Source organism: Microcebus murinus, chromosome 12 (assembly GCF_040939455.1).
Source record: "Microcebus murinus isolate Inina chromosome 12, M.murinus_Inina_mat1.0, whole genome shotgun sequence".
Taxonomy (NCBI): domain Eukaryota; kingdom Metazoa; phylum Chordata; class Mammalia; order Primates; family Cheirogaleidae; genus Microcebus; species Microcebus murinus.
In genome coordinates this window covers 34,372,255-34,385,988 of record NC_134115.1, presented here as the reverse complement: position 1 = coordinate 34,385,988, position 13,734 = coordinate 34,372,255, and the positions used below count along the sequence as shown (strand labels likewise).

At 42.9% G+C, this 13,734-nt stretch overlaps 1 protein-coding gene across 1 annotated transcript in view; it reads left to right on the top strand.

Annotated features, from left to right (window-relative positions):
* The first annotated feature begins 10,482 nt into the window (after positions 1-10,482).
* ERMP1 (endoplasmic reticulum metallopeptidase 1) overlaps positions 10,483-13,734 on the top strand; it is a 49,728-nt gene continuing 46,476 nt past the window's right edge. Inside the window, exons 1-2 of the mRNA XM_012738067.2 lie at positions 10,483-10,913; positions 12,273-12,574. Coding sequence (XP_012593521.1) covers positions 10,570-10,913; positions 12,273-12,574 — 646 coding nt within the window. The 5' untranslated portion in view covers positions 10,483-10,569. The remainder of the gene's footprint in view (positions 10,914-12,272; positions 12,575-13,734) is intronic.

Below are 13,734 nucleotides of genomic sequence, written 5' to 3'. Positions count from 1 at the left end.
TTCTCTTTAGCTCTCGCAAAGACTGGATTTAATCTCCCTTGCCGGGCAGTCTGTGGCTACTTGGCCACTTCTATCTGAGCCTGGGCGGAAAGAGCTGGAAGACTGCAGGAAGGAGGCCTCAGGATTTAGCATGTCAGTGTTTTCCCAGGAGAGGGTGTCTAATTTTAAGAAGAAAGCTTTTCCTTTACCGTCGGTAAGGAAATGTATGTTTGTCGGTAGGTTTGATTGACTGCCCCTTAAAATTAAGAGTCTGTGCTATTCTTGTTGGCCAGGGGGTGGAGGAGGACTCATTATTTTCCCTAGCCGTGGGCTTTATTGAAGGACCATGTGCTCTGCTCTGCTCTTCCTTCCTCCCTACAGGACACACAAGAAGAATAAATACAGCTGCGTATCCCCAGGCTCGATCTGAAATCTAGGAGGGTGGGACAGGGCTGTAGCTCTGCGTGGTGGTCAACACTGTCTATGTGACAGGCGGGGTAGGGACCGAGAGAGAAGAATCCATTTCAGAACATTTGTCGAGGCCAGAAATCTTCAGCATCAGCAAAAATTTCAGAAAGGGTTCTCCTTCTTATGCATTGTTCGTGCAACATAAACAGAGCAGTGGCTAGAAGTGGGGAGGGGTGGGGGGTGGGGTGGCATTTGGCAATGTGGCAAAACTAACCTCCCACCTAACAGGGAGAGAAGAAAGAGACCTGGTTAGCTATATCTGATACACTCTAGCTACTGCACACTTTCCCCCAAATCTAGAGATAAGAATTCCCTGTATAACCTGATTTCCACTTGGGGAAATATTTTATCTTTAGCAAGTGTGTCCCTGAGGGCTTAAAGGTGAGGGCACAGAGGTTTCAGGCTGGCAGCCGGTGGGTGGGATCCAGTTTGCAGACCTGTTTTGTTTGGCACGCACAAAGGTCTTCTCTTTTCAAATTCGTTTCCAACACTAACAGAGCAGAAGGTTTCACATAAATATCTGAATTTCTGCCATTTATTGAAAATACAGCAGATCTGGCTAGGCTGAGCCCCAGATTCTGTACAGCACTGGTCGGCCGTTACTGATTTAGGAGTGGCCAGGGTTGCAGTTCAACCCAGAACTCACCACTCCTTGTAACCTTAACCTGACCTATTTTATTCTCTCACTTTATCTGCCCACACCGGGAAATGGTTTGTAAATGCTCTGTTCTGTCCCCTATATAAGTCACAACTACCTTGCTGACATAATAGCACTTGTGAATAACAGAAGTCTATTTGTCACTTGGGTTTTTATTTCTGAATCTCTCAATGTGGGCTCCCAGCCTTGCAGGAGCTCCTTATAGATTAGTCTTACCTCTAGCTAGGCTATCAGAATCATGAAGGAATCTCAAGGAAAACGGTTTTTTAAACTTTAGGCTGTGAATTAATCTATATCCTTTGCCTTTTCCTAAGAATCGGTATCTCTGCTACAGATCTGTTTATTGATTTTTCTTTAAAAAAACAGAGAGCAGAAATCCTAATTTAGAACTTTGAAGTGCTTAGACGTTAGAGGCTACTGAAATCCGAGGCACTTACTATTATCATTGCAATTTATAACAATAGCAACAGAGTAGCAAATTGCTTACTGAAAGCAAACTTGGGCAGGCATTTGTCTCTGGAACTAAGAATTCTTTCTGGTTTTTGTTTTGTTTTGTTTTGTTTTTTTTGAAACAGAGTCTCACTCAGTTGCCCTGAGTAGAGTGCCGTGTGTCAGCCTAGCTCACAGCAACCTCAAACTCCTGGGCTCAAGCAATCCTTCTGCCTCAGCCTCCCAAGTAGCTGGGACTACAGGCGCACACCACCATGCCTGGCTAAATTTTTTCTATTTTTAGTAGAGACAGGGTCTTGCTCTTGCTCAGGCTGGTCTCTAACTCCTGACCTCAAGTGATCCTCCTAATTCGGCCTCCCAGAGTACTGGGATTATAGGCATGAGCCACCTTGCCAGGCCAAGAAACTAAGAATTCTTTTAAAATTCTGCTTGCTACAGTCAGCTATGAACAATATATAATGAATGAGTTCGCATTTTATGGAGGTGAAATTCACATAATATAAAATTATTATAAAAGTGAACAATATAGTGGCATTTAGTGCAATACAATGTTGTGTAAGCCACCACTATCAAAACATTTTCATCACCCCAAAAGGAACCCTATATACCTCTTAAGTAGTTGATTCCATTCTCCTCCATTTTCTCTCTGTCCTTGGTAACCACCAACTTGTGTTCTGTCTCCATGGATTTACTTATTCTGGATATTTCATATGAACAGAATCAGACAATATGTGACCTTTTGTGTCTAGCTTCTTTCACTTCGCATAATGTTTTTGAGGCTCATCCCCATTGTAGTATATATCAGTACTTCATCCCTTTTTATGGCTGAATCATATTGTAAACAAGTTTTCATTATTTAAAAAAAAAATAAAGAACCTATTCGTGGTACTTTTGGCTTTCTGTACATTCATTGCTAATGTACAAAGGGGAACTAAGACTTGAGATGGGAAAATAGGTTTTGTACAAGATCTCTCACCAAGAAGGTAGTAGGAAAGAGACACGTACCTGTAGATAAGAATGCTATATTTCTAGGGGTAGAGAAAGCAAAGAGCAGAGTAGTTACATTTAATTCAACAGTTACCCTTTAAGTGAAGATATAAATCAAGTTTCCCTCAAGCTTATGTCTTAAGTTGCCTTTCAGCAACTTTAAATTAGATTGGTATAAAAGAATTTAGCCAAGTACTCTCCATTTCTTTTCGCTCACCTAGCCAACTACAGAGAAGTGATTGGAGGTTTTGGAAGATGTTATCTCCCCAGCTTCCTAATGCCATGCAGATGAAGGTTCCAACCACAGAATAATAGCAACAGCAGACACATCTTGAGCTCTTACTCTCGCTGGTATAGAGCCTCATGACAGCCCTATTGGTCCCACTTCTCAGATGGGAAAACTGAGGCCTAATGAGAGTAAGTAATTCACTGGCAGTTCCACAGCAGGTGAGTGGTTGAGCAGCACATACTGAGAGGTTTGAGTGCAGCACCATGTGCTGAACCACTGCATTGGACTGCATCTTGCATCCTTGTTTTTCCACACGGTGTGGCAAGGTACTACATAGTTCTTCTGGCCATGGCGGGGGGGTGAGGAGGTTGGGTGGGCATGGGCAGTGAGGAAGAAGATGACAACGCAGAGCTGACATGCATAAAGCGGAAGGAGGGGCAATCTGGCCCAGATTCCATCACAATTGGCCTATATGCCTTCTTGGACGTGTGGACCAGACACAGAAGATCCTCAGCTACGCCATGGTTTACCATTTTAGCTTATGTAGGAATCACAGGTTACAGGATCCTACTTCTAGAGCAGCTGATGCAGTAGGTGGATAGGACACAGAAAGATGATTTTTTTAGCAGGTCCCCAGGTGATTCTGATGTTATGTGGTCCTCAGACCACACTTTGAGAGGTATTTGCCATGTTCATACAAGATTTTTGAGAGAGATTTGTCGTTTTCATACCAGATCCACTGTTGTCTCTTTTCTCCTTTGGGCATCTTGGAAAAGCAGCAGCTGCTGGGGCTATTTTAGGCTAGCAAGGACCCGAAGAAGGTCACACAGCCTGAAGGCCAAGTGGAACGGGTCTAGGACACAGAGCCTGTGTGAGGGGATCATGGGGCTGTAGGAGACAGCTACTTAGAGAGGAGCTTCAGGAAGAGATGGGGTCTCTGGGTGCGCACTCCTAGATGTGCTGGGTTCTGGCAATGCACACACTCATTAATATTTCAGTAGTCTAAAACAACCCAGTTTCAGCATGGAACAAATTCACATGAGTCAGCTTCACCCAGCCCCCAAACTGCTGAGTCATTCCCTCTGTCCTAACTCACCTGCTCCTGCAGCTCAGTGGAGAAATGCAAACAAAGCCTTGGGTGTGCATAAGCCTCCACTAAATCCCTAGAGACTTCCAGGTTCCTGGGTTCTTCCCCTTTAATCAAGGAATGCGCTATGAAGGAGGGAAAAGAAAATTCAAAATCCAAAGCCATTTAAATGTATTTCCACCAATTCGTCTCCCATGCCACAGGCTGAATTTAAAGAACGATAATTAAGTGAAAATTCTCTTGATTGTTTTTTATTGGTTCAGCCATTGCTCAATTACTGAATCTTTACTAAACATTTTAGTCTAGGGACGTGCTTGAGGAGCAGGGGCCAGAGATTAGCTTTTTGACATTGCATTCCCCTGTTGGATCACATCCACGCTGGAATCAATTTATAAACTGCCTTCCTAAGGATTAAATGACGATGCTCCACAGACAAGTGCTTCCCAGGCACGACCTCGGGCTCGTGGCTCTTAAAGGGAATGCTGAACTCGTGGTTAAAAAAGGTCAAAAATAGAGAAATCAATACAGACGGGGGAAGATCACTCTGAGATAATCACCATTATTGCTTCAGTCTTCAGTGTATTTCCTTTCACATATTTACTATCACTAGTATACTCTTGTCTGTCTAATTTTGTATCTTTATTTTTTTCTTCCTCTTAATATTTATAATGTGAGCATTTCCCCCACATTATTAAAGAGACTGTGTTAATAATATATTTAATACCACATGATGTTCCAAACTCTGTACCATAATTTATTTAATTTTTGCTTTATTTTTATATGCTGAATGAAGTCACTTCCACATATTTGATTTTTAGAGATAAGGCATCCTTTTACATTTCTCTCTCTTTTAAATCCCATCTTTGATACATTCCTACATGTGAAATTACTCCATCAAAAATGGTGAATTTTTTTAAGGTTCCTTGTACATCTTGCATAATTGCTTTCCAGAAAGATCTTTCCAATGTGTATCCCACCTACATAATACAAAAGTGCCTATTAATTAAATTTTTGCCAACAGTGCATATTATAAAGTGACAAACTTTTCAATGTGATAAATTAAAAATGGTCTCTATTTTCACATGCATTCCTTTGATATTAAGGGTGAATGGTTTACATATTTTTCTATTGAGGCATTGGTATTTTTTTTACCAATTTTTATATACACATGCATACTCATATACACCCATACATATATAGAGAGAATGAAGTACATTATCCTCTTGTTTTAAATTTGTTGAACATCATGTCCCCAGTTTGTCATTTGACTTTTCATTATTTTTGATGACTATTTTTGTTTGTTTGCTTGCTTGTTTGTTTGAGATAGAGTCTCTCTGTTGCTCAGACTAGAGTACAGTGGCTGGATCATATCTCACTGTAGCCTTGAACTCCTGGGCTTGAGCAGCCCACCTACCTCAGCCTTCTGAGTAGCTGAGACCACAGGCATGCACCACTGCACCCGGCTAATTTTTGTATTTTTTGTAGAGACAGAGTCTTGCTATGTTGCCCAGGCTATTCTCAAACTTCTGGGTTCAGTAGATCCTCCCACCTCAGCCTCCCAAAGTGCTAGGATTATAGGTATGAGTCACCACACCCAGCTCTTTTGATGACTGTTTTTGATGTATAGAAGTTTTTTCAATTTTGTGTAGCCATGTTGTATTTCCCTTTATGATATTTTCTATTTCTTTTTTGATTAGAGTCCTTATCTATTTTGAATCTTAATTATTACAATTATTTAATTATATTCACCTTATTTTTGAAGTAGTCAAAAGTTTTTTATGCTTGATTCTGAATTCTACTTGATTTTGATATTGATTTTTTTTTTGGTGTGTAATATGGTATAAAGTTTCAATTTGGTTATTGAAACAATTGAAAGAACCACCCCACCAATGAACGAATTGGTGGGGTGCAGTGGTGCATGCCTGTAGTCTAAGCTACTCAGGAGGCTGTGGGATGATTGCTTGAGCCCAGGGGTTTAAGTCCAAGTCCAGCCTGGGCAACATAGTGAGACACCCATCTCTAAAAAAAAAAAAAAAAAAAGAAGGAATGAACCAATATTGTCTCAATTCCATTTATTTCCAAAAGTCTTGGAATCTCTTTTCTAATTGGCCACAGTAAAAGGTGATGACCTGGTAGCTTCAGCTAGCAATGCAGCTAGACTTGTTTTCTCACTCTTCTGTGTCCATCTAGTTACAGGGAACTAGATAGCAGGGGGTATCAACTTGGGGTTTGAGGGGGAGGGAAGAGGGGAGCACCATTACCCTCTCCCTAAGCTCTTAGGACACCTCAGCTCATGAGGGCAGAAAAGCTCTGAAAAAAGGCGGGTTTACAGATCTGGGCTATGTGCTTTTTGGGATGCCCTTTCCTGCCAGCACTGCTACCTCCAGGCTGCCTGGCTTGTTGGAGGTGTTCCCTGCAGCTGACCATTGTTATCAGCTCCTGAATGTTCCATTTCAGAGCTTCATAGTTAGAAAGACTGATTGTCCAGCAGCACCCAGAGGCTCCAGCTTCAGCCATAAGGGAGCTAAACAAAAAAAAAACAAAACAAAAAACTAATGGTGTCTCCTGAACCTGGACATGAGTTCCATGCCTAGTCCTTTAAACACAGCTGGCCCACATTCATACTCCTCTGTGAGCACAAAAAACCTGGCTGTCAGCAAAAGTACCTGTCTGCAATATTTATCTGAGATCTCTTTTTGAAATCCCTGTTCTTGGTTTTTTTTTTTTTTTTTTTTTTTTGAGACAGAGTCTCACTTTGTTGCCCAGGCTAGAGTGAGTGCCGTGGCATCAGCCTGGCTCACAGCAACCTCAATCTCCGGGGCTCAGCAATCCTACTGCCTCAGCCTCCCAAGTAGTTGGGACTACAGGCATGCGCCACCATGCCTGGCTAATTTTTTGTATATATATTTTAGTTGGTCAATTAATTTATTTCTATTTTTGGTAGAGACGGGGTCTCGCTCAGGCTGGTTTTGAACTCCTGACCTTGAGCAATCCGCCCGCCTCGGCCTCCCAAAGTGCTAGGATTACAGGCGTGAGCCACCACGCCCGGCCTCTTGTTCTTGGTTTTGCAATCTTTTGACTTCCTCTGCCTGTCAGGTTTTGACATCTTCCTTCTTTTGCAGCTGGTTTGGATTTTCTTCATACCTCTTGACTTGGCACCTCACTTGATTTGAAAGTCACTGTAACATAAGGTAAAAGGCATCCTTCTGCCAATCTCAGTGCCAGAGAACTTTATCAAGTGCCCGAGTAGCCCCTCTTCCATGGAAGGAGCCACACAGAGCATGGTTTTCTTCTAAGGCACATTGGTGATGGAATGATGGGAAACAGAAACTGGCAATTCATGGGAATCCTGACAGCTCACATGCCCTTCTGCTCACCTTGACCTAGTTACTAGGAAATATTGGAGAGACGGCAAGATAAAACGGACATGGGACAGACATCTCTATGCCTGTTGGTCAGTCTACCCCCTCACTTTGCCATAAAGGTACACACAAGAAAAATATAATTGCCTGCCAAGAAAACCGTAATTGACTCAAGTCCGGTGATCAACAGCTCACCAGATGGGGCTGCCAAAGCCTTTGATGTTCATCTCAGCCTCATGAGCAAGTTGATATGTGGGAACTACAGTACCTTTCAGTTCACTATTTTCTACTTTGCACACAAATAAAATTACAGATCAAAGTGGCTTCAAACACTTCAAAGGCCAAACATTACCAAAGTCTTTGATTAGCTTATATGATTTAGATGTGGTCATTGTGCTGCTCTGCTCAGCATTGAGACACTGGGTGACAGATAAGCACATAAGAACTCTGTTAGATTGTAACTCCTATAAAAGATCATGTGGAGCATGACCTTTCACTGTGTAAAACCACCCTAAGTCCTTGCTGTGACCAGGAGGTCCTCCTTGAGCTGACCTCTGCCTACTGTTCTCACCTTGCCTATATGAGGCTCTAGGTGCATGCTTTAGCTGCATGCTTTACTCCAGGTTGCTTCTGAATATCCCAGCTCATTTCCCTCTGCCTGGAGGGAACATTCTCTCCCCAGTCTTATGTGGCCCTGTTGCTCACTTCATTCAGGTCACCTCAGATGTCATCTCCTCAGAGAGATCTTCCCTGATCACTCTAATAAAACAGCAGCCTCTTGTCACTCTCAACTCCCTGCTTTATTTTTCCTCATAGCACCTAACTCTTTTGACATTTTATTCACACGCACATGTGCTTGTCTCCTCATTAGAGTGTAAGCTCTGTGAAGGCAGAAATATTGGACTGTTCTCTCTGTTTCTCCATCTTGATCAGTATCTGACACAGAGTAGATATCTGTGCAACATCTGGTAGCTTTAAAATATTAAAATGTGAATCCCATAGTTTACACAGTCTAGAGAAAAACTGCCTTCTAAGAACTCTATGATAATAAGTTCTACCACCTAGGGCTTTTAATCTAATCTGCAAAGGATTGTTTAAGAAGGAAAATTCTGGAAAATAGTTTTTAATGAGAACTTGTATGAGGAGCTTTGACACATATTAGTTGATTAATCCTCACTGAAGCCCTTTAAGGCAGGCATTATCTCCATTATCACAGATAAGCACACAAGAACTGTGTTAGATTGTAACTTGAATAATGCCATGTATATTGAAGGTACCAGATTCAGGAATTCAGATCTACCTGACCCCAACAGCCAGGCATTTTTTCATTGCAGTACACTGAAGTACACTGCTTCTCATGGGATGTTGTCAGAAATGCTTAATATACATTATCCATTTGGAAAAAGAGAGCTCAAGTGAATTACTTGGTACCATACTCTTGACAGCTGCCATTTGTCCCTAGGTTTTCTGACACCCAACCAGCCCAACAAGTGACAGCACAAAATAAGCCAGGAAAGACCATGAAACCTTTGTGCCCTTCTCCTAGGAACTAGAAACCTCCACATCTTCTCAGACAGTAGTAGACACAGAGTCAATCAGAGTCGATTCAGAGGTCTTCTCAAGGCGATGGAAGGTCAAGGGTTTTGGGTGTAAGAGAATAGTAAAATAGTTGATTCTTTTCAAAGACAATATATATTCATTCTCTCATTCAATAAATAGGTATTGGGTTATGATCATGGTCTGGGCATAGAGCTAAGCAATATGGATACAGTGATGAATAAATAAGATAGACATTGTCTTTGGTCTCATGGAGCTTACAGATTAGAAAAGATCTTATAGAGCTAAAATTATACTGCCGCCACCATAAAGTTGTTATGTCTTCATTTATTCATTCCAGAAATATTTATTGACTACATACTATGTGTTAAGAGCTGGTAATAAAATGGTGAGCAAAACCAGACATGATTCCTGCTTTCACCAAGCTTTATAGTCTAATGAAGGAGATAGTAAATAATCACATGCATACATGTTGCTACCAGAGCCTACAAATAGGAGAAACAGGCTTAATTAGGTTAGGAGACTCTTGCTTGAAGAAGTGCCATTTGCACCGAGATTTGCAGGATGAATAGGAGTTAACTAGGCAATGAGGGGAGGGAAGAACATTCCAGGTAATTCACACATCATGTTAGAGGATCCATTGTAAAAGAAAAGATGGTGTGCAGGAAATCTTTGAAAGAGGCCAGTGTGGCTGGAGAGCCAGAAATGAGCATCCTGGTGTCAGATGAGCCTGAAAGGTAGGCAGGAGCAGACTCACAGGGCATTGTATGAAATCTGACATATGTGCTAAGTGAAAATCCCGCAGTGTGCTTTCCCAGTTGGTCTCTACACTAAATCCTTGCTGGGGACACAGAACCTTAGAGCAGAGAGACTCATTGTACCAGCAAAGGAGGAAGATGACTAATCACAAGGATCTGCACTCAAACCAAGGGTCTGCTTTTTAACCACCCGGATGATGTTGAGGGAAGAATAGCTTTTCTGAACCTTTGGTTCCAGAGAGCCATAGTAGCAGTGGAACAGAATGCTGTTTTTAGGAGCCCATGAAATTATATTTAAATTCTTCATCAGTTACCTCTAGGATCTTCAGCTATTAAATGGGAATATAAACACTTTCTTTTCAGGGTTTGTATGGGAAATAAATGAGACAGTGTATTAAAGCGCTTAGGACAGTGCTTGGCTCATAGCAGGTATTCAATAAATAATAGCTATTATTTTTCTTTATCTGTTAAATGGAGACAGTAATATCGCTAGTTATCTTACAGGGTTACGATCTGATTAGATTATGTATATGAAAGCAATAGGCTGGGCCTCCTCTGCGTAGTCCTATTTCTAATTGTAACTGCCAAGAGCCCACTTTTTAAAAACGCCTGTTCTAATGTTCCTTTCTAAAGTTGGGCCATTGCATTTTTCATCTGTCTGGTGCACCACAAAAGTCACGTGCATTTTTTTACAAAAGTGATCTCTCTCTTTTCTCCTGTTTTGGGCTGCACGTTTCTAGGTTTATGAGTGTCTTCCCAGTTGGAAATCTCTATCCCACACCAGGCTGGGAAAGCCCTGCAGGAGACGGCACACCCACCGCGCCCAGCCTGGGTCCGTCCTGCCGCGGTGCCAGCCCCGCGGTCTGCCTAGAGGCACCGGGTCGCGACGAGACGGGAACGGGCCAATCAGAAGAAGTTTGGCCCTCTGCAGTTTCCGTCCGCTCACTAGGAGGCGCTGCGGCGGCGGCGGCGGCGGCGGCTGCCGGGGCTGTCGCGGGCTGGGGCGGTTGGGCTGGCGGCTGAGGCTGGTGGCCATGGAGTGGGGTTACGAGTCGGCTGCTGTGAGGCGGCACCGCGTCGGAGGGGAGCGTCGGGAGGGACCCGCGGACGCGCCGCCGCCGGAGAGGGAGGCCCCGGAGCAGGAGCCCCTGGTGGATGCGTGCGGCGGCAGGGGCGGCGCGAGGACGCGGAAGAGGAGCCCGGGGGGTAGCGGCGGCGCGAGCCGGGGCGCGGGGACCGGGCTGTCTGAGGCGCGCGCCGCGCTGGGGCTCGCGCTCTACCTGCTCGCTCTGCGGACGCTCGTGCAGCTGTCGCTGCAGCAGCTCGTGCTGCGCGGGGCCACTGGCCGCCACGGGGAGTTCGACGCGCGCCAAGCCAGGTACCCGCCGCTCCCTCCTCGCATGGCCCGCGCGCCCCTTTGCGGCCCCTGCCCAGGTGCCGGGGCACCGCACCTGTGTGCACCCGCCCCTGCGGGACAGCTGGGGCTCGCCGGCCCCTCCCGGGCTGCACGTGGCGGGGGTGGCCTTGCACGTCCTTATCTAGGGTCTGAATTGCTGGGACTCGGCGTTTGCCTGGCCCCTTGTTAAACTCGTGGTGCAGCTTAGGGGTGGCTAGTTGAATTGAGCATGCTTTTTCACCCACTGTGTGGAGATGCTTGGTTAGAAGTCGTCCACTCTTCTTCTGGGGCAACTTCCATTTTTACCTTGGTTTGCGCTCCTGCTTTTCCACATGAAATGGAGAGTGAAATTTGTGTACCTAAATCGTTTTGTAAATTGGTTTGGGGTGGGGGGCGCTGGAAGCGCCTAGTGCAGTATTCTAATTTTCTGAGGGTCACAATTCCCAAATTAGTAAGCTGTGGAGGCTCTCCTTGGAACACCGCTCAATCAAAATTTTGCATGAAGTTTGAAAAGTTCTTAGATCCCTGCAGTTTGTCTTTGGGCCTCCGGATTAGTGACTGTAAGGTTTGACTTTTTTTTTTTTTTTTTAATAAAGACCTTTAAGTATGCTAGGACAGGTGATTGTCAAAGGTATTGTAACCCAAGTGTGTGAAAGCTCATAAAATCATAAGCTAGTAGGAAGTTTTCGACAGCCACTGTATTTAAAAACTTTTTCTTTGACCACAAAGTGCTGAAAGCTTATTTTCTTAAGGACTTTCTGGGACACCCCTATCAGCCCCTTTTCTCCACTTGGAAGGCAGTTAAATGACAAAAAAAGAAATTTGTTTTCATTAGGGGTAGAGTTGGTTTTGGCCTAAATTACTAGGGGGGCTGGGTCCATTCCTAATCATCAGAAATTTTTTCTTTTGCTTATTTAACCCCTTGACTTGATTGACTTTGCATTGATTTCTACTACTAGAAGTAGTGACCCAGAATTAATAACCCCAGGAATATGGGGGGTTAGCACAATGAAGTTATGTTCTGTCTTGCCTAGCCTTTGGCTGTCACACAGTGTTTGAATACAATTCTTAGCCTTTGTATTGATTTAATACAGGGGAAGTTGAGAGTGTGGTGAGTAGAGAAAACAAGGGATCAACTCATGGGAGGCAAAATAAAATGATGGAACTTTGCAAGTGATTTTCACAACATGTCTGAAATAATAAAAGGCAGTCTTTTAAAATGAGACATCAAAGAACTTTTTGCGGGGAGGAAGGGGAGTGTAGTAGGACATTTGCTCTGTGCTAAGTGTTATTTTTAAGCCTATAAACCTTTGTCGTCATCATTCTTTTGGTTGCTTCCAGGGATTATCTTGAACACATAACATCTATTGGCCCCAGGACTACAGGAAGTCCAGAAAATGAAATTCTGACAGTGCACTACCTTTTGGAACAGATTAAACTGATTGAAGTGCAAAGCAACAGCCGTCACAAGATTTCAGTAGATGTACAACGGCCTACAGGTTCTTTTAGCATTGACTTTTTGGGAGGTTTTACAAGCTACTATGACAACATCACCAATGTTGTGGTAAAGCTGGAACCCAGAGAGGGAGCCCAGCATGCTATCCTGGCTAACTGTCATTTTGACTCAGTGGCAAACTCACCAGGTATGTTCCTATTTTTTTTTTTTTTTTTTTTTTTTGTCATTTTGAAGTCACAGTCCAGAAAGTTTATTAACACAACCTCAAGCTGCTTGGACAATTGTGGGGACCATTGTTTTTTGGCAAACCTTTTTTTATTGTGATGAAAGATGGGATAATTAGACTTGTATCATTTAGTTAAGGATCTGATCTTTCAGTAGTCTCTTAAGTGCTTTATTATTATTATTTTAACATTAATACCAGCAGCCCAATGACAGTACTTGGAGTGTTTCTGGTAGACTGAAGCAGCCTTGTCAGTATTACCAGACTGCATGTGTCTCTATGTCTTCGAGTTGAGTTCTGCCACTTCAGGTGTTACTCAGCTGGGTGTTGTACTAGGCTTTAGGGATACTGGATCAAGGACAGTTCCTGTCTTCAGCGATGCATGGTTTGGAGGATATCTTCTCTAATAGTTTCTGTTGACCTGTAAGTGAGAATTTTGGTCCATGGAGGGTGCCATACTGTTAGAGTACCTAAAATAATCCATAAATCTTGCTCTGAAAATACTTTGGCAAAATAGAATACTTGATGTTATGACAGTGCCTGACAAATAAATATTTGTCAAATGAATGAGAATCCCTTAAATTGAACTTCCATTTATTACAATATTCCACAGAAATATTTTTTCAGTAGTTAAAGAGATTATAAGAAGTGAAGAATAGAAAAGCATTTTACAATGGTATCGTAGCATTTTAGTGGTAGATAAGATCTGAGATGGCAGCTGGCTCAACCCCCTCATTTGACACACGGATAAATTTAGCTGATCACTGCTGATCAGAGACAACTGGGATGAGATGCTGAGTTTCCTGGCCAGTCAGTTCTTTCAGCTACATTTGAAAGGAAGGAGAGTATTAGAGTGTAATTAATGCTCCCTTTGGCAACTTGCTTAACCTCTTCTTTTCTCAGTTTCTCCTTTGTGAAATGGAGAAAATAATAATACTTTGCTTGGAGGATTAAATATAAGTCAAACATAAGAACAGCACCTGGCATGGAAATTTTTTTTTGCTATTAACTGTTATTGAGTATTAATACTTCTGGATTGCTTAAACTTATAGCAGACTCAATATGAACATGTAGAGTTACTGCATTTAGAATGTAATTTGCTTTATAAAAAAATCAGTATACAC